The 21,666-nt window shown below is 38.5% G+C and overlaps 1 protein-coding gene across 9 annotated transcripts in view; it reads left to right on the top strand.

Annotated features, from left to right (window-relative positions):
* The window catches only part of eif4g1a (eukaryotic translation initiation factor 4 gamma, 1a), a 66,264-nt gene that overhangs the window by 35,399 nt on the left and 9,199 nt on the right, over window positions 1-21,666 (top strand). For all 9 annotated transcript variants that reach the window (XM_061979441.2, XM_061979442.2, XM_061979447.2 and 6 more), the window contains 11 exons: window positions 1,992-2,181; window positions 7,376-7,497; window positions 14,677-14,796; window positions 14,905-15,309; window positions 15,413-15,559; window positions 15,639-15,875; window positions 20,068-20,172; window positions 20,276-20,554; window positions 20,649-20,763; window positions 20,842-20,938; window positions 21,053-21,489. In XM_061979441.2, coding sequence (XP_061835425.2) covers window positions 1,992-2,181; window positions 7,376-7,497; window positions 14,677-14,796; window positions 14,905-15,309; window positions 15,413-15,559; window positions 15,639-15,875; window positions 20,068-20,172; window positions 20,276-20,554; window positions 20,649-20,763; window positions 20,842-20,938; window positions 21,053-21,489 — 2,254 coding nt within the window. The remainder of the gene's footprint in view (window positions 1-1,991; window positions 2,182-7,375; window positions 7,498-14,676; window positions 14,797-14,904; window positions 15,310-15,412; window positions 15,560-15,638; window positions 15,876-20,067; window positions 20,173-20,275; window positions 20,555-20,648; window positions 20,764-20,841; window positions 20,939-21,052; window positions 21,490-21,666) is intronic.

Raw genomic sequence — 21,666 nt, 5'->3', positions numbered from 1 at the left:
TGTGTGTGTGTGTGTGTGTGTATGTATGTATGTGTATATATATATATATATATATATATATATATATATATGTGTATGTATGTATGTATGTACGTCGCTCTGGAGTATAAGTCGCATTTTTGGGGAAATTTTTTTTGATAAAATCCAGCACCAAGAATAGACATTTGAAAGGCAATTTAATATAAATAAAGAATAGTGAAGAACAGGCTGAATAAGTGTATATGACGCACAAATAACCAACTGAGAACGTGCCTGGTATGTTAACGTAACATTATGGTAAGAGTCATTCAAATTACTATAACATATAGAACATGCTATACATTTACCAAACAATCTGTCACTGTCGATCGCTAAATCCGATGAAATCTTCCTCCGCGGTGTCGCCTGTTATGTCCTTTCTTTCTGCTGCTCGATCGCCGTTCTCTGCTGCATATTTCACTACGTCCAGCTTGTAATCTGCAGTATAGGATTTCCTTTTCGGTGCCATTTTAGTTCAGCCCTTCTCAGTTTTTATAAGTTACCGCCAATGTTGATGTGATCCATTTTAATAGCTACGGCAGTAGCGTATCGCATATTGCAGTCAGCATACCATGACCCACAATGCACTTCTGCCATGACCCTCCCCCGCCAAATTCTTATTGGTTGACTTGTGAGTGACTATTGCTGACGTGTGTGTGACGATTGCTGCCATTTGCTTCGTCTCTTACGCGAATGAGATAAATAATACGACCCACAATGCACTTCTGCCATGACCCTCCCCCGCCAAATTCTTATTGGTTGACGTGTGAGTGACGATTGCTGACATGTGTGTGACGATTGCTGCCATTTGCTCCGTCTCTTCCGCGAATGAGATAAATAATATTATTTGATATTTTACGGTAATGTGTTAATCATTTCACACAAGTCGTTCCGGAGTATATGTCGCACCCACGGCCAAACTATGAAAAAAACAGCGATTTATAATCCGAAAAATACGGTAGGTTATTTTGGTTAGAAAAATGTAACTGAGCAAGTGGCAAACAGTCCCTTTAACACTGTTGAAACAGATTAACCTATTCCCATCTGAAACATAACCCATGCAATAATTATCCAAAAGGGAGCGATTACCCCATTTGCGCAGTTAAATGTTTTTGGCTAGGAAGAGCATTTTTGAGGTAATTTTACTTCAAAACACCAGACCCTCTGGAGGAGAAACTGCTAAGGCCTTGCCCACATGGGAAAGTTTTAGGTGTAAGTTGTAAAGTATTGTATTATAAAGTATGTAGCTTTTCGTCCAGACAGGACTGTCGTTGTGGGTGGCTGGAAACAAATGTTTTTGAGAAAGGTCTCCAGAGTGGGAAAGTCTGATAATCACCGCCTTGTTATTATCATGTGGAGAAGCAAACCACTACTTTTGATAATGATGATCTCACCTTGCTGTCATGTGAACTTAAAAAAGAGATAACACCACACACAACAGCTGCTAACTGCAGCAATGGTGAACAACAAAGATGTGTTGGTGCTGTAGTTACTATTAGCACTATGACAACAACCTCAACCTCTATCAACTAGAGAACTGTAAATGTATTTGTTGTTTAGAAGGCAAACTTGTTGGTGTGAGGAGATTTGATGGAGAATGACGATAGTTTGACTGGATGAAGAATCTTTTATCGTTACCCCTCTCATATCCAATTATCTTAGTTGCTAGCAATCTTCTCCAGATATCCTCACAGTTGAAAAAAATTAGCACCACAATCTAATGTAGAGAATGGCCTGCATTTGTTTCGGAGATATTTTATTTTAACCATCTGCTTTGAAGGAGTGTCAATGGGGGTCTTTGGCTGGCTGCTTACAGCACCAGTTGTGGTGAGACGTATCATATAATTTTCACCCTGTGACGTGTTTCCATCTCGACGTGACTTGCTGTTGATCTCACACCAATTGCAAAAAAAAAACTAAACACAAATGTTTCAATGTTGACCGAGCATAAGGTCTTGTTTTGTTCATTCCAGGATCAAGATGCCAAGCCTGTCTCTGAGCCCTCGTCCACTCAGGCTGACCCTGTCCCTGTTGCTCCAGCTGAACCTCCCGCAGAGGTGGTTGATGAGACCTGGGAGGAGAAAGAAGACAAGCAGAACGCAGAACCTGACAAGCCAGAACCCAAATCCGATTACAATGGGGATAAAGACAAGCACAAAAAAGGTGTGTCACTACAATCCAGGCTCATTTTTTAACCCTTATTTGTTGAGGTGTTTTGTTTAACAGTACTGGCATTGACTTGGTGGGAGTCATGTCAAGCTAGCTGTGTACAAACAACACATGAAATATGGGCTAATACTTTACAGATACTGTAATATGATTGTCCATGTTTTTCGGTCAGTACAGATTGGTGTCCTATCACATTGTGTTGTGCGTTACAAACTCAAACGTGATTTGGGTGCTGACGTAGAAGCTAGCTTATATCTTGCCGTAGCTAGCTTTTACGTCTAATACTTAAAGGGGAACTGCACTTTTTTTGTTGAATTTTTCCTTCGTTCACACTCATTATGAAAGAGATGAGATGGATGTTACTTTTTTCTTTTTCCATTCTAAATATTAAATAAATGCGATCAAAAGCCTATGGGAGCCGTGCAATTCCGCCTACAAAGCCCTTAAAAAACATCCCAAACACCTCCTTTGAGGTTTTATTTACATTATGTAAGTATATGCTATGCATACCTGCCAACTACTCCGGTTTTCCCGTAATTTGTACGGTTTTCATCAACCTACGGTTGCAGTGATAAAAAATACGGTTTTTCATTAATTAAAAAAAAGAATTTTTTTTAAATGCGCGAGGCTATTTATAGCACCGCTGCCAAGCACGAGGCATTGTTTCCAAACGAGCGAACGATCATGGAATCAGCCGGAGAAAAATCGCAAACGAGTCTTAAACCGAAAAGAAAACTGCAGTCATTCCGTGAAGAATATTCAAAAGCCTATCCGGGAATAATTATCCGTTCCAAAAAGGGTGAAAACTACGCGAATTGCACCTTGTGCAGACAAGATTTTTCGATCGGACACGGAGGAAATAGCGATGTAAAAGACCACGTTGGGACAAAAAAACACAAGTCTAATGCCGTTGCTAGCGATACAAGTGGAAAACTTTCAATGTTTTTCGGATTTTAGCCACAAAAAGGTAATGACACCAATGTTATCTATTGGAATTGTTTAGTACTGTTATACTGTTAAAAGTGTTTATACTATTTATGCTTTCAAGTCCAAGTTGAAGAAATCTTGTTAAATGTTGACAGCATAACTACCAAAGTACAGAAGTATGTCCTTAATATTTTTGCAGTGCTATTTCTGTTGAAAAGTTAAAATGATTACATTAGAGATGTGATGTGCCACTTTTCAAGTGTCTGATGGCTTAAATTAATTTTCATTAATTTTTCATATTTTGAATTCTTTTGAAAGGCTTACAAAAAAACTACATTTGAATTGTAATTCCATGCTATTGACAGGACTATTAATTTTAATGAAGTTAGCTTACCATGTTTACAGTATGATAATTGTGATAGAAATGTGAATTTTAGGCACAGAATATTTTTTACAATTGAACAAGGCAGTAGATTATACAAGCTTGGACAGAAAGTTAATAATGACACCAATATTTTTTTTAATGGAATTGTTTAGTACTGTTTTACCATTTGTTTACTGTAAAAAGTGTTTATACTGTTTATACTTTCAATTAACAAATTGAAGCCTTGTGAAAGGTTGACAGGATAACTGGCATTAACTGTCAAAATAATTTCAAACTATTGAAGTTAGCTTACAGAATAAACATGTCAATCAACCCATATGAGTTTTGCTGTAATATTTTTGTTTTGAAAAGTCACTGTGACTGATAGAAAAGTGATGGTTTTAGCAACATTTTAACCTGTCTGAATGCTAATAATCATTTTGCGTCAGGGGGCGAAGCCTGAACCCCCCACCAGGACTTTGTCCTGGACCTACCGGGGCCTGCGGCCCCTGGACCCTGGCTACTAGGTTTTTCTGATTTCAAAAGTTGGCAGGTATGGCTATGTAGTAACAGGCACATTTATAATAACATTTAATATTCACATATCTTGATCATTTTAAGCATACGCGGCACATTAATTTAAAAAACGCATCACCACCTTTTTTTGTTTCTTCATCACTGATTATTACTCACTGCAGACTTAATGAGAGCCAAAAAACATACTAAAACATAATTTACCATACACTGTCTGCTGTAATTAGATGCCGACTGCTGAGATGTTAATATATTCCCATTTAGGTGAAGAATGTCTCATAATCCTCACGAAGAAACAGGGTGGGTGGGTGATCTTGGAGTGAACAAAACAAGAATTTAGGCCCAGTCAACATGATTATAAAGCCAAATGTCCCGTTGTGGGAATATTTCAACTTCAAATCAGATGGGCGATACAAGCCCATCAACACGAAAATGCGGAGATCACGTGACAGCAATTAACAAAAGGACAATGTTCAACTTCGTTTTTTCAACTGGGGAAAAAATTCACTTGACGATGTTCAATATCAAAGTTACATTATTGCTTACAGAAATGAATAAGTTATTTCTTACAGAAATGAATAAGTACATTATTGCATATTGTTTTAATGTGTGGCACCTGGAGATTAAAATGTTGATTGACATTCTAAAAGTAACATGTCTTCTTTCACTTGTTATTTTCGAAGTTGTGTGCTTATTTATGTATGAAAAAATCACGAATAGAATTGCAATTTAAAATTGTGCTGACCTATACACGGCTCCTTTTATTTCCAGTTCAAAACACCTGAGCGAACTTGGCTAACATTAGCAACTCTCGTGGTGCATGCCCCATCCTACGTGGCCCTAGGATGGACAAACAAGGCGATTCTCAAAACAGACCACAATTCTTCTTCTCTGACATTCCCTCAGTAATTGAATAAGAATTCCTTCAGCCGCCTGACACTTTATACATAACTTGCTATCTACTGTACCCAATTTATACACTTGAGAGGGTGTAAAATACAATCTAATCAATATGTTTAATTGACTTGGCCTATTTCTAATGCATATAGAGTGCTCATTGGCATTTTTCCCAATATAATTCCGTGAAATATCTTTTTCTAAAATGTTTAAATCAGTTATCCATTTCTGAACACATGCATCATTTGCATTCCTAGTATGATGTTCAATTATTATTCCGTAAAACGCCTATTTTAAAAAAGAAACTGTATCCTGATTTTAAAAAAACAAAAACGTAACCTCCTTATTGTGGCTATTATAAAGCATATTTTCAGAGGATATGCATTTTTACAGCATGTTTTTGAAGAGATACTTTTTTTTTTTTTTTTTAATGACTTCTGGATATATTATACTGCTCAACTAATTCAGAACGGAATGTTTATTTAGAGGGCCTAATTGCAGTTCCCCTTTTACCGTAATAATTTTTAAGTGTGATGATTGACAGACAGAACTTTTTAATTGTGCACAAAGTCAGAACACCAAACGCTTGGAATGCTGCATCCTGTGAACTAGGGCTGCAACAACTAATCGATTAAAATCGATTATAAAAATAGTTGGCGATTAATTTAGTCATTGATTCGTTGGATCGATGCGCATGCGCATAAGCAATTTTTTTTTATTTTTTTTATTTATATATATATTTTTTATAAACCTTTATTTATAAACTGCAAAATGTACAAACAGCTGAGAAACAATAATCAAAATAAGTATGGTGCCAGTATGCTGTTTTTTTTCCAATAAAATACTGGAAAGGATAGAAATGTAGTTTGTCTCTTTTATCCGATTATTAATCGAAGTAATAATCGACAGATTAATCGATTATCAAATTAATCGTTAGTTGCAGCCCTACTGTGAACGTGCTCATGCTGTGACAAAAGCGGGAAAATGACTGCATGTCAGGAAAATCGGAAACTGTCGATTGTAAACCTAGACAGCATGTGCAAAAAGACCCCCACACTTTGCTCAATGGGCATCACTGCGGTGAAATCACACATGCTATTAGCAAGTCACAAGTCTGCCATTAAAGGCAAACAGCATTTAACGGTGCCAATGTTCTTTGGCATGACCAGCAAAGCCACTTCGGCTGTCGCCATCACAACTGTGAGCTGTTGCTACCACTACAAAAAATAAATAAATAATACATTCTCAGATGATACAGATTTGCAAACCAATCTCATTCACCAGATAGTAACAGTTAATGTAAACGTTTCAACATGTCAAGATTATAATTGTCAGATGCTTATAATTGTGTGTATACAGACAATTGTAAGCTTTTGACTATATATAATTAACGATATGCGGTAGGACATGGGCATTACAATTTTTTAAGTGGCATTAAAAATAAGATTAAAAAGCATTACATTTGATTTGCTGAAACCCTGTATTTGGAATCTGTGTAAGCCCCGAAATTTTTAAATCAAACCGTGGAAGCATTGCGGAGATATTTATGAAACAATTTTGCCTTCCTCCATACTTCCTCTAAACAAGACGTTTGAAATTTGCTCTGTCCTGTGACATTTTTCACACCGATGATGTCAGCGGGTTAACCATATCATATATGGTATAAATTTACCCAAAGTGTTTTGCACGAGTCCGCCATTATAGACAGTGCTGCAGTCAGTAAGCTCCTCCATTTTGTTATCCTCTTGTTGTGGGGCATGACAGCAAGATTGTTGTATAAATATCTCTGCCATGCCTCCATGGTTTGATTTCAAATTTTCGGGACTTTTGCCGATCCACAATAGACAAAAATAGGTACCAATAGGTAAGAAAAGTTAGTTTTGCATTAAAGGTTCCTTCAAGGGTGTCTATGAAATAATTGATCCATTGGACAAATAAATGACTGTTTGGTTGGTCATGAATATAAACACACTTAATCTATCTGGATTTTAAGCAAAAGCAAAACTCAAAAATGTTTGAAATATTGTCTCACAGCACCAAACATTTCTGATACAACTCAACATTACACCTTCTCAATATTCAGCACACCCTTCCAAAAAAGACATCTGCCCTAGTCAAGGTCTTACTCAGGATTCAAGGCTTACACTGTTGTTTCTGCTTTGACCAAATCTCTGTACTGTGATGAGGGTATACAAAACACATTGCACTTCAATTTCCCCCGTCACATCCACTCGACATCCATTGCACCGGTCGAATGGGGGGGTCCCCACATCTGCGGTCCCCGCCAAGGTTTCTCATTGTGCCCATTGGGTTGAATGTTTTTCTTGCCCTGATGTGGGATCTGAGTCGAGGATGTTGTTGTGGCTTGTGCAGCCTTTGAGACATTCGTGATTAAGGGCTATATAAGTCAACTTTGATTGATTGATTGATTGATTGACATTAAATCTGTCTTCACTCATCTTTCAGAACTAAGCCCAGACGACAAAAAGTGCTACGACCGGGACTTCCTACTGCGCTTCCAGTTTATCAATGCCAGCCTGCACAAGCCAGAGGGGCTGCCTATCATTAATGATGTGGTTCTAGACAAGGTAGGTACATTTCAGGACTTTTTTTACTGGACTAAAGCCACTATAACCACAGGACGAACAAAATTATTTGGGCTTTGACTTCTATTACAATACCCATGTCTGTGTATGTTTGTTTTCTTCGTCTCTCACTTTCAAACAGGGTGCAAGAGGTTTTACTCTGCACATCGCTCTCAGCACCTGATTGTGGTTGTTCAATAGCGGGATTAAATGAAAGCAATAAACTATGGAGGTTAATTTGTGTCCTTATTAGAAAAGCTTTTGTTCGGCACTGAATAAATATAACTGAATTTTTTATGTTTGAATTTTGTGAGCTGCATCCTTTTACATCAAATTATGCTGACAAAAATGAGATCATGCTAAAAAAAAATGTTAGCTAAATACGTGTGCATAAAAAGTGTTTTAAAAATTCAGTGTAAAAAAAATGTGTGCTGAAAAATTCTATTCAAAATTCAAAAATTAGTTGCTTCATAAGGCGAAACTCACTTTCAGTAAATTAAGACTAAAGCAGTCGAGCCTGTCTCAGAACCAGCCAATTAGGTGTCAAATTTGAAGTCACGTGACACAGGTCTTTCAAAACAGCATAAAAAAGGCAGTTAACTGGGCTACCTGGGCATTGTACATAAAAATATTTTCAAATTGTATAAATGATTGCAGTGGTTGAAATTGGCACTTTAAAGTGACATACGGGTTACTACGGTAACCATAGGAAGCCCTTCTCCAGGCAGACAAGGCACGAACAGAGTGGGTGGGGCTTGTTTACACAGCAACAAGCCTGAGACCTCGCAGACTTGTGTTAGACGAAGGCAGATTTCTACAAGAGAGTTCTGCAGAACAGGGATATATCGAATATGTGGATGTTTTTTACCCTTTTGCATTTGTGTTTCGCTGTTTGTTGCATCTTTGTTGCTCTTGCTCGATTATAAAAGATGTCGATCAAGGAGGTGGCCTGTGTAGTAGAGGAGCAACGTTCGTATATTGTCAATATTCAATATTTTATTGTTAATATTGTAAGTCCCACATTCTGTATTTTCGTGTACATTCTGAGTGTCTTGGTCAGTAAAAAAACTAAAATTTTCATTATGTTTTTGAGATCTAATAACGTTTTTAGTGTCAATCATTGTTGTGTGAGTGTTTGTACCGTCGTGTGGTCAGCTTTTATCCTTTTTTGCGTAATCTTGGGATTTTTTCTATAATGCACAGGAACCTCCACTGTTTAAAGTGTTCATAAAAAGGGACCCACTCACATACAGAAGATTACATTGCCTGTAGCGTGTTCTGATACATAACCTGCCTCTTTATAAGACCCGTTTCAGGAGACTTCAACCTTGACGCCTCATTGGCTGTTTTTGAGACATGATTGATTGCTTCAGTCTTAATTTACTGGACGTAAGTCTTGCTTTTTGAAGCCGCGGATTTTATTGCACTGAATTTTTATACGCACAATTTTTAAACACACATTTTGCCAACAATTGTCTTTTTCAATTAAATAATCAGCATATTTTGAAAAAAAATTCATTTCACAAAACTCAAAGCACAAAATTCAGTTAAATAAATTCAGTGTCAAAAACGATTTTGTAATAAAGACACAAATTAACCTTCATATGTTAGATTAACCCCATGTCTGTCATCCGCAATCTTTGTCTCTGTGCTAGCTTTCGAAAGCAACAGATCCTTGTTGGTCGCGACTTGCTAGTAAAACGCACTGCTAGGTAAAAAAAAAAAAGAGAAGAAAATATATCATTGCAAAGTCAAATGTCCTGTTAGGGGAAAATTTCGGCTTCAAACCAAATTAGCAATATTTGCCCATCAACACGGATTTTGTCCAACTAAGTGTGTCCATGCTTAGATGATACTGATACCAAAATTCCTTATCGATACTGATATTCATTGGTACTCTTATATACTGAATGTAATTTGATGTACTGTAAATCAAAAAGTGGAAAGAATCATTTTGGAATATCGTTTTATTACCACAAGAGGGAGTAACAGCAGCAACAATATGTAGCATCACACAGCAGGGACATATTATCCTTAACATCTGCCTTTTAAGCCTTAAGCAAGTTAATTAGGTTTGCAGTGCAAGCTGCAAGACAGTTGCTATGTCATTACTGTGAAATGACTACACAGATCCATCACTGATATACAGATGTATTTCTAAAATACAAATGTACTCAGCTGGGAATAAGCTTTAATGTGTAGAGCACTTACTATATAGATATATACTATAGACAAGGGATGTAATTAGGGCTGGGCTATATGGCCTTTTATTAATATCTCGATATTTTTAAGCCATGTCACGATACACGATATACTGTATATCTCGATATTTTGCCTTAGTCTTGAATGAACACTTGATGCATATAATCACACCAGTATGATGATTATATGTGTCTACATTAAAACATTCTTGTTCACACTGCATTAATATATGCTCATTTTAAACTTTCATGCAGAGAGCTTTTTTTTTTTTAGCAACGCTTTTGCCGCATACTTGTTCGACATATTCCTGCTTGAAGCCAAACCACCGCCAGACGATGGACTCCGTGCTGTTTTTCTTAGGAATTAATTCTTCCTTCATTTGTTACCAGATTGGCACCTTCTCTCTCTTGTATTACCACTCGCACCACTCCGCTAGCATCACAACTGTTACCCACGCTGCTCCCTCTCTGCTCAGCGAGGGCGTATGACGCGACAGTATGTGACGTATGTAAGAAGGTGCGCTTGTTTTGTCTCTGTGAGAAGGAGAGACAAGAAAGAGTGAGAAAAGCCTGTAGTGTAATGCCCGCAGCTAAAAGCAACTGCGTGAGAACGTATACTCGAAAATATTTCCATTTATACCCCCATTATTTATTTTTTACTTTTTACATTCAATCTCAATTTTGTACACTGCTGCTGGAATTTTAATTTTCCTAAGGGAACTCTCCTGAAGGAATCAATAAAGTACTATCTATATTTCTATCTATCCATCACGATTTAGTCATTTTCTATATTGCACAGAGACAAACCCGCGATATATCGAGTATATATATATCGCCCAGCCCTAGATGTAATGATAAACTGTATTAATGATAAACGGTATTAATGATAACCGCAGTCAAACTCCTGTTTGGTATTACCGTTTTGAATTAAAATGACCGAAAAACTGTGATTGATAACTGTACTTTGATAAATTCACAGACTGACAGGCGCTAGCTCGCTAGCTTAAGTGCTAACTAGAGATGTCCGATAATATCGGCCTGCCGATATTATCGGCCGATAAATGCTTTAAAATCTAATATCGGAAATTATCTGTTTCGTTTTTTTTTTTTTTTCGGTATCGTTTTTTTTGTTTGTTTGTTTTTTTAAATTAAATCAACATAAAAAACACAAGATACACTTACAATTAGTAAACCAACCCAAAAAACCTCTCTCCCCCATTCTCATTCACACAAAAGGGTTGTTTCTTTCTGTTAATAATATTCTGGTTCCTACATTATATATCAATATATATCAATACAGTCTGCAAGGGATACAGTCCGTAAGCACACATGATTGTGCATGCTGCTGGTCCACTAATAGTACTAACTTTTAACAGTTAATTTTACTCATTTTCATTAATTACTAGTTTCTATGTAACTGTTTTTATATTGTTTTTGTTTTTTATTCAAGAAAATGTTTTGCTTATTTTTTATTTTTTTTATTTTTTTTTAAAAGGATCTTATCTTCACCATACCTGGTTGTCCAAATTAGGCATAATAATGTGTTAATACCACCACTATATATCGGTATCGGTTGATATCGGTATCGGTAATTAAGAGTTGGACAATATCGGAATATCAGATATCGGCAAAAAGCCATTATAGGACATCCTAGTGCTAACATGAAAACAAGAGACATTAGCGTCTTTTCCCATTAAGAAACTACATACCCAAAATTAAACTTATATAAACAAATTGCTGTCTGAGCACATTGAGCTTACAAGCTGTGCTCTCTTGGTGGAAAGAGATCGTTCTAAACTGTACAATATTGTTTTTACGGTGCGTTTAAACACCCCTGAACAGAGTAGGGCGCCACAACGCCTGCCAGAAATAATACAAATTAATAATGGATTTTTTGTTACTATTTATGTTAATTCATTTAAATACAATTTAAAGTGCTACAGTAAAATAATAGTTTTGAAACAATAAAAGCTTAGCCATTAAAACAGATAAAATACTAACACTAAACACTATCAATGAAGTATAAGAAACACAGAACATGAAAAATAGTGGCTTTTCTACCAATGTCTTTTTACTTTAGTTTTAAAAAGAGAATAACTATTTCAAAAGATTATGGTGTTCAAGTACTTTTTCAGCACATTCAACAATACCGCAATAATAATAACTGTAATAATTTTGGTCACGATAACTGTGATATGAAATTTTCATATCGTTACATCCCAAATATGGATTGATGAAATCAATTAGCATGTATTTATTTAAGGAAGGTGTGCTCTGGTGCCATGCAAATGAGGCATAATAGAGTGACATCAGAAGGCTACTAGAGACCTATCAGCGGGTGTTATTCTTGCTTCAAGAGCCACTTAATGGTATATATTACTTAACTTTTTTCCCTTTTTTGTCTGGAATAATATTCGCCTGTGAAGTACTGAAACACAGTGATTGACGCTAGGACAGTCCTTATCAAATGGTGGGGCTTGGTGCGATTCCAGGGGGGGTGTGCGTGTGACCTCGGGGAACATGCTTTTTTGCCTTACCAGAATATGATGAAGCGTATGTAGCACTTGGCTTCACTGTAACCACGGTGAAAGATGAGGAAAGACCGATGTGTAGTCTTTTATGTAAATAAGCTTACAATGTTATGCAGAGGTGTAGTTATATTTTTTTAGACAAATCATACTATTCATAGTCATGGTGGAGAGTAGTAGGGCACAATATATTTTCTCATTCCTAGGGGGGGCGTAACAGAAAATATTTGAGAAGCACTGCGCTAGGAGGAGAATGTGTGGTCTGTGAGTAAAGCTCCGGCTTCTACTTCAAACAGACACTGAACTCTTTAGCGTTGCCTTGCCTTGTGACTTTTGGGGAGGAAATATTGTCTTACAAACTTTTGGGTAGTGTGCAGGTTAGGGTTTGGCGATGTGGCAAAAAAAAGAAACACAATCTTTTCATATCATTCGAACATTATTAATATCACCATTTTTTTTGTGTATGGCTGATTTATCAGTTAGACTACATGAGTCTTTCACGATACAAGTTGGCTTATTTGTGGTTTCACTCCCATAAGATGTTTTTGTGCCTTTCCAGAATTTCTTGGTATCATTTAAGCCTCTGGTGGTTTGTGCAAAATAAAACTCATACTTTGACTTCTTAACAAGAGAAGTAAAGCTATTTCTGAGCTGCATAACCACCATCCAGTTAGATGTGGTATTTCTAGCCTTGGCCCAGGCATCATCCCTTTTTTTAGCAGATTGGACAGTTCAGAAGAGAACCAAGGATTATTTCTACCTTTCACTCTGAATTTACGTAGGGGAGAATGTTTGTTTATAATATTGATAAATGCATCACGAAAATATTCCCAAGCCAACTCAACATCACTAAAAAGAGTGATCCTGGATCAATAAAAAGAGCCATAAATCATGATCAAAAGCTTGCTCAAAAAATTGCTTAAAATCATGTTTAAAATTTATTTGTGGCCTCACTTTTGGTAGCTTAGCTTGCCTAACAGTGGAGATAACACAGTGGTCACTCAAATGATGGCAATTTGCAAAAAATATAAATATCAGAGTATTGATATGGAGAATTTCTTAAAAAATATCTTAAAGAGAAGATTTCTCTGGACATTTATGACTTTGACGGGTTTGGCTGCTAATTAGCTGTGTAAAATTAAGAGAGTGACAGGTTGATTTAAAACAATTAGAGACAGATGACGACCAGTCCCAATTCAGATCTCAATTAAGAACAATCTAATTAAAATTCAGGGTTAAAAGCTGATTGTTCAGTGACAGTAAGGCCTCACTGCTTGCTGAGGGGGGTCTGTAACAACCAACAATAGTGATACAATTGTGCTTAAGGAGTTCCACTTTAAGTACAAGTGATTTAAATTGTTTGCTGCAGGATACAGACAATAAATGAGCAGCAATAAGTTTATGTTTTTCATACATTGCAATTCCGCCACCTTTTCTAGGCGGTCACAACGAAAAACATTATAGCCCTTAATTGCAATATTTTTTATCCATGATGGATTTCTTAAGCCAGGTTTCAGACAGGACAAGTATGTCAGTTTCAGTAGATTTAGCCCAGATCCTCACTAGATCCAGTTTGGGAAGTAAACTTCTAACATTAAGTGAATAATGCCAAGCCCAGATCTAGTGGTTCTCAAGCACTGGAGAGCTTGACCAGGGTTAGGTTGAACGTTTCCTGACATTAGGAGCAAAATAACAATAAAACAAAACAAATAAAACCTGGGCTGCAGTTCCACCTGTGAATGGGGGAAGAGGCACAATGCTGATTAAACATTTACGTTGTGACGAGCCTGACTTTTGCGACGGTGGACAGTGACGGTCGCGCACACACAGGAACACAAACCTATTCACACGTACACAAACACACACATTCACAGACACAAACAGGATCGCAGTAAATAAAGGCGGATTGTCGCGTGCAGGATTATACCAAGCATCGTTGCTTCCCTACTTTTTACTACTGCGGTATCTTGTAACAGACGTTTCCGCCATGTTTGATCAAGGTAATATATGCTAACAGCTGATCACCGTGATCAAACTCAAATCCATGACGATCATATAATCGCCCAGCCCTAGTACAGGTTTATTTTGTTTGGTACGAGGTTGAGTGTAATTTTCTCATTGTTAAATTAGAGGAAGGGTGCGCTCAAGTGTGAAGAGGAATTATTTAATTGGGATTCATTTATTTGTATTAAATAAAGCTGGTAATGTGACTAAAAAAACAACACCTTTTTTTTTTAATGTTTTCCAGCTGATTAACAGGTCCAACCCATGTCCTATTTTGCGTTACCAAAAAATACCAGTACTCTGTATACATCCCTAATTATAATACAGTGCCAACACCGCTGTTTAGTGTGCTGTTTAGTCATACATGTTTTGTGAAAAACTAATGCTTTTATTTTTAATTATCTGACTCGATTTGTTTGTTTTGATTGACCTGATTTCTTTCATTTCAGGTGAACAAGACTCCACTGCGACCTGCTGACCCAGTTCGAATGATGAATGTTGGCCCTGATTTTACCCCGTCATATTTGGGTAACCTGGGGAGCAGATCAGTTGGAGGACTGCGTGGACCAGTAAGTTTTGTTTTGCACTTTGCGCACATTCTAGAGTAGTGTGTTCACTTTCTATATGCACTCCAACTAGATAGAAAATGTTATAAATAATATTTTCCTTCCCTTTAGCCCCCTGGGCCTAGGCGATCCCAGCAGGGGCAGCGTAAAGAACCTCGTAAAATCATCACCAGCATGTCCTTTAGTGATGACGTGCAGCTCAACAAGGCTGAGAAGGCTTGGAAGCCATCTGCAAAAAAGTCCAGTAGGGGCCGTGAAGAGGAAATCGCTGCACCAACCACCACAGAGGAAGAGTCTCCTGAGCAAGCCGAAACAAAAGAGATTTTGAAACGTCTGCGCAGTATCCTCAACAAACTGACACCACAGAAGTTTCAGGAGCTGATGAAACAAGTGAGGGAGTTGGCCATTGACTCGGAGGAGAGGCTGAAGGGAGCGATTGACCTCATCTTTGAGAAAGCCATCTCAGAGCCCAGTTTTTCTGTAGCCTACGCCAAAATGTGCCACTGCCTTTTGGGAGTAAGTCAGGGTTTTATCGTATGATTCTTTGATACTTCTTTCTCATGTTGTATTCAGACTACAAAGCCACTAAATGTTAATCAGTTAAAAACATTTGTTTCAGTTAAAAGTCCCCGTCTCAGACAAGCCAGGAATTACTGTGACTTTCCGCAAATTGCTTATCAACCGCTGCCAGAAAGAGTTTGAGAAGGACAAGGATGATGATGAATTCTTGGAGAAAAAGCATAAAGAGATGGAGGCTGCCAAAGATGTAAAAATATAATAGCATTTACCCACACCATTCTATCGACTGTATGGCCGTGCTGATACCCATTTGTGCCGTCTCACAGGAGGAAGAGCGCGAACGCCTGCGTGTGGAGTGGGTGGACGCCAGGGACAAGTTCCGGCGCCGCTCGCTGGGCAATATCAAGTTCATTGGTGAACTCTTCAAGCTGAAGATGCTGACGGAGGCCATAATGCACGAATGTGTTGTGAAACTACTGAAAAATCATGATGAGGAGTCTTTGGAGTGTCTCTGCAGACTGCTCTCCACCATTGGCAAGGACCTGGACTTTGAGAAAGCCAAGGTATCGAAGCAGCAACACACACGCACTAACTCAGATGGGTGTTTGTACTTAGAAGTGTTGTCCCAATCCGATATTCATATCGGTCTGATATCAGCAAAAAAAACAAGTATCTGATTATATAAATTTGCATCTGAAATCTCTGATGTAAGTGCTCCAATACAAGCAGTCCTGCAGTGCATTTACAGGTTTTTTTTGTTTTTTTTCAATTGCTAAGAAGCGCTTAACTATGCATACCTCAGTTACTTTTTCTAAACTCTTAACACAGACTCACATCTTCTAAACACAATTGGCCAAATTGATAATTTTCATTGTATTTATCAATATTTTTAACAAACATTTTGTTAAATATATCATAACTCTCCATTTAAAAATTGAACACATCTTTTTCTGCACACACTAACTTTACCAAAACACTGTAAATCTGACTCAGAATGAAAATATTCTGTCGAAGAATACTTGTTTTCACTTCATAAGGTACATGCAGTCAATCAAAGTACAACAGGTTTCAAAATACTGGCTATTGCTGACATTGCAAAAAATGTTAAGAAAATGTAGGCATTGTGGAAAAGTGTTCACTGACCGCGGAAAATCAGTCAGTTTCTGACGTGACCACCATTTGCCTCACGCAGTGCAACACATCTTCGTATAGAGTTGATCAGGTTGTTGATTGTGGTCTGTGGAATTGTCCACTCTTCAGTGGCTGTGCGAAGTTGCTGGATATTGGCGGGAACTGGTACACGCTGTAGTATACGCCAATCCACAGCATCCCAAACATGCTCAATGGGTGACATTGTCCGGTGAGTATGCTGGCCATGCAAGAACTGGGATGTTTTCAGCTTCCAGGAATTCGGTACAGATTTTTGCAACATGGGGCCGTACTTTGGCATGCTGCAACATGAGGTGATAGTCTCTGGTGAATGGCACTACTATGGGCGTCAGGATCTCGTCACGGTATCTCTGCGCATTCAAAATTCCATCAATAAAATGCGCTTGCGTTTGTTGGTCCATAACGTACTCCTGCCTATACCATAACCTAACCCCCACCATGGGCCACTCAATTCACAACGTTGACATCAGCAAACCACTCTGCCACACGACGCCACACACGCTGTCTACCATCTGCCCTGAACAGTGAAAATCGGGATTCATCAATGAAAAGAACCCCTCTCCAGTGTGCCAGACGCCATCGAATGTGAGCATTTGCCCACTCAAGTCTGTTTCGACAGCGAACTGCTGTCAGGTCAAAACCCCGATGAGGATGACGAGCATGCGGATGAGCTTCCCTGAGACAGTTTCTCACAGTTTGTGCAGAAATGTTTTGGTTATGTAAACCCAATTGTTGCAGCAGCTGTCTTGGTGTCTAGTCTCAGACAATCATGGAGGTGCACCTACGTATGTGGAGTTCCTGGGCTTGTGTGGTTACACGTGGGCTGTAGTTGTGAGGCCGGTTAGATGTACTGCCAAATTCTCTGAAACACCTTTGGAGACGGTTTATAGTAGAGAAATTAACATTCAAACGACAGGAAACAGCTTTTGTGGACATTCTTACAGTCAGCATGTCAACTGCACGCTCCCTCAAAACTTGCGACATCTTCGGCATGTACTGTGTGATAAAACTGCACGTTTCAGAGTGGCCTTTTATCGTGGGCAACTTAGTCATGCAATAATCATGTTTAATCAACATCTTGATTTGCCACACTTGTTTGAGTTTATTCCGAACATGCATGCATACAACATGATACATCACAATTTCCAGTTTCTCTTTTCAACATGTTCGAAAAGGAGTAGGAAGAAGCAGAGTTTATTTAATCCTACACCTTTTCTTTTACATAACACTTGCTAAAACATTTGTTCACTTCCTGTTCTCAATTTATTCACAATATACTCCATAAGTAATCACAATAAAATTAAATAAATAATTAAATAATACTCGGTGAAGTAAGTTACATTTGATATGGTGAAATGAGTAAATTAAATTAATATTATTAATAAAGATTAATAAGTCTGACGAGAGGATAATATTACAGCAAAATGTGTGTGCTCCGCTGCTGTGTCTGTCGAGTGCCAGACTGCCAGCGATCAACAAGAAGGTGGAACAATCCATAAGTTAATGCTATTGATACGGAGAGATATACGAGTGATACTACTGATTAGATCGATATTTTTTTTGTTTTGTTTTACAAAATCCTTTTTTTGCAAATGTTTAAAACAAGTCAGTGAATAACTCCCTGGACACAGGAGGACTTTGACTTTATATTAAACAATTGTATGGAATAAAATGTAATAATTTTACAGTTTAAATATTTAGTTGATTTTGTTACAATGCCTTTGCGTTTTTCAGCTGATTATAATTTTGATCAAAAATCAAAATCATTTGATCCCATTACTAGTTTACTTCCCAAAAAGTACCGGTAAGGTGATTTTATGGTTCCTTTTTAGATCACATAGTCAATAGTTCTCACTATAATTACTTAATACACTTTACAGTTAATACAAGGATGGTATTAGCTGATCTCCCTTTCTTTTGTATCCAGGAACCAAACAATGTACATTCAAAGTTCCGAAATACAAGAAAATTGGTGTTTGGGAATTTCTTTTGAAAAAATTGTTGCAGCTTACACTAAAGAACAATTTGTTCCAAAAATAAAATAAATCTACAGATTAATCGGAAAATAAATAATCGTTTGATGCAGCCCTAAACATCTGAATGTAAGCGCACATGGTTGGTCTTTTCTTGAATTTTAGTGAAGTATTTTACAAAGGGAAGCATGGTAGGCTACTAGGAACTAGGGATGCATTGATTATAGATGTTGAAAGCATGATTATAGTCTAAGTTAAGGGTCGCCAACCCATTAATCACAATCAACCTTTCGATCTTTGGGACCCTACCGATTGCGAAAGTATTTATAAAAATAAAAAAAAGAAAGTATTATGACATTAGTGACACCTCCACTCGGAGAGTAGCCAACAGGCACGCATTTTAACCCCTGAACACGGCCGCATGCCTCACCTCTCTTCAGCCTCTTATCTCGCAGCTCTCGACACTGCGGTCACCCTTCCCCCCCAAGTACCGCATCGGACATTTTCTAGCATCCTACATCAAACAACTCTTCCCTCAACCACTACCATCATCGCTCGCCTGCAACAAGAAGCTAACAAGTCAAATAAAAGGGTTTATGAACATTGCTCCCAAGTACGGATTTTGTTGATTTATACATTCAAAAGTAAATATTGACATGTGCAAAGGCAGTAAAATATGATAAAATAAATCGGCAGCTAAAAAAGGACTTCCATGTTTATCCGCTCTGTATCACACAGGATAAACCCACCCAGGTGAACAGCTGATTTTACTACTTCCGGCACCAACCGAAAGTAACTTACGTCCCATATGTGACATAGGATGAGCAAATATACTACAGTACTCAGACTATAGTGGCCATAAACAGTTAGCTCCTACAGCAGGGGTGCCCAAAGTGTGGCACAGGGGCCTCAGCCTTGACTCCTTTGTCATTGGCCCTCGGCACATTACAAAAAACACCAACAAAAATTGGGAAAACAATAAAAAGCACAAGCACAATGAGAAAAAGCCAAAATGTTGACATCAGCCAATAATAACAGAAAGCTTTGTCATTTAAAAAAATAACAAAATTTGAAAAATATATATATATATACATGCATAGTTGACACAGGGGTAGTTTTTGCTTTGGTTTTTGTCTGTGACCAGGGATCTTAGGCTCAAAGGTTGGTGACCACCGGTCCAAATAATAATCATGGTTTCACGATTATGATGCATTGATTAATTTCCCAACAAAAAAATTATATCTATTATAAATCACATATTCCTTAGTTTAATGTGTTATTTATTACTGTTGTAAATAACAGTAAGTAAATAGAATAACGGTACACAATTTTAAAGATACACAAAAAGTATTACTAATAAGACATTATTAATAAAAGACTAAGATTAAGTTTATTAATTTATGTACCCGTTATCAAAAGTCCTGCGGCACTTTAAAAAAAATTGGAAATGTTGTGCCAATCCTTAATCATAAATCGTATTACTGAACATTTTTAGGACTATTCCTCAGCCTCTGCGATCAGTGGTCTGTGAGAATGTGCAAGTGACCTGTAAATAACATTTCTGGTTTATTTGGTTTACTTACATGACTTGTTGGTTGTCTGTCTATTTTAGGGTCTCATGGATCAGTATTTTAATCAAATGGATAAGATCATCAAAGAGAAAAAGACTTCATCAAGAATCCGCTTCATGCTGCAAGATGTTTTGGACCTCAGAAAGGTAAATGTTGAAGCTTATGGAACAGCACATGGACACGAAGACTTAAAAATAGAGACTTTTGTCAAGTACATCTTAACAAAACCTGTTTTTATAACTGCTGCAGAGTAACTGGGTGCCTCGCAGAGGAGACCAAGGTCCTAAAACTATCGACCAGATCCATATGGAGGCGGAAATGGAAGAGCGCAGAGAACAGTTCAAAGTCCAGCAGCAGCTCATGTCAAAAAAAGAGGCAGGGGGGGGCAGGTTGGGTGGTAACATGGGGGGTCGAGGCCCTCACACACCAGGAGGTAGTCGAGGCAGCCAACCCCAGGACGAGGCCTGGACCACAGTGCCCATCAACAAAAGTCGCAGTATTGACGCACACCGCCTCAAGATAACAAAGGTGAAATTGCACACTGATGTTGAAAACCACTGTTTTTATCATTTTTATTTCGTCCACCTGATAACCAGCTGTGCTTGCTTTTTTTTCCCCGTAGGCTGACCCTACAGAGATCAACAATCAGCGACTAGCGCCACTGGGGAAAAGCACGTGGGGCAGCTGGGGCAAAGGCAGCAGCTGGGGAACAGGAGCCAAGCCAATTGGAGACCAGGGTAAAACACTGCCTTCAAAAAGGAAATTAGTCATTTTAACTATAGGGATTCTTAATTAGTCCCTCTCCTCATGATTAGACTCTGGCCGCCCAGCTACCAGCACTGTCAACCGCTACTTTGCCTTGCAGCAGCCCAGCTCCTTGTCATCAGACTCGGATCGAAGAGATCATCAGAGGTCAGCAAATATTGTCGTCATCCTTTGTATTCAAAAATGAAAGTCACTCATATCACTGTTCTTAAATTTGATGAAACATAACAAACATGGTGCATTTTGTCCCCCAATTGTCAGGTCGAGCTCCAGCCGTGAGCGAGGTGGCGAGAGAGACAAAGCGGACCGTGACAGGGATCGCTTTGAGCGTTTTGATCGTGACGACAGAAGCAACCGTAGCCAAGTTACCAAGAGGAGCTTCAGCAAAGAAACAGAGGAGCGCGGTGGAAGGGGCAGTGACAGCCGGGCCACCAACGAATCTGTGCGCCGTGTGGCCAGCATGACAGACAACCGTGACCGGGGCAGCAGGGACCGGGGCAGCAGGGACCGGGGCAGCAGGGACCGGGCCAGCAGGGACCGGGCCAGCAGGGACCGGGCCAGCGCAGACCGGGGAAGCAGGGACCGGGCCAGCAGAGACCGGGGAAGCAGGGACCGGGCCAGCAGGGACCGGGGAAGCCGGGACCGGGCCAGCCGGGACCAGGGAAGCCGAGACAGACGCCCAAGCAAAGACCTACCAGGTACTAACTTGGAATTGTAATTACATTTTAATGGAGTTAAAGCAGTAAAATGACCATATTTTGACTGCACGAGGAGCATTTTGATAAAACGTTCGAGATTTGTCAAAAATAAGGAACAAGTGATTATATTTTTGGGTGATATGGATTATTTGTAAAATGTTATCTTATTTATTTTAT

This window comes from Nerophis lumbriciformis, linkage group LG19 (assembly GCF_033978685.3).
Source record: "Nerophis lumbriciformis linkage group LG19, RoL_Nlum_v2.1, whole genome shotgun sequence".
In the NCBI taxonomy this organism is placed as follows: Eukaryota; Metazoa; Chordata; class Actinopteri; order Syngnathiformes; family Syngnathidae; genus Nerophis; species Nerophis lumbriciformis.
The sequence above is the reverse complement of the archived record's forward strand: the minus strand, read 5'-3'. Positions and strand labels throughout refer to the sequence as shown.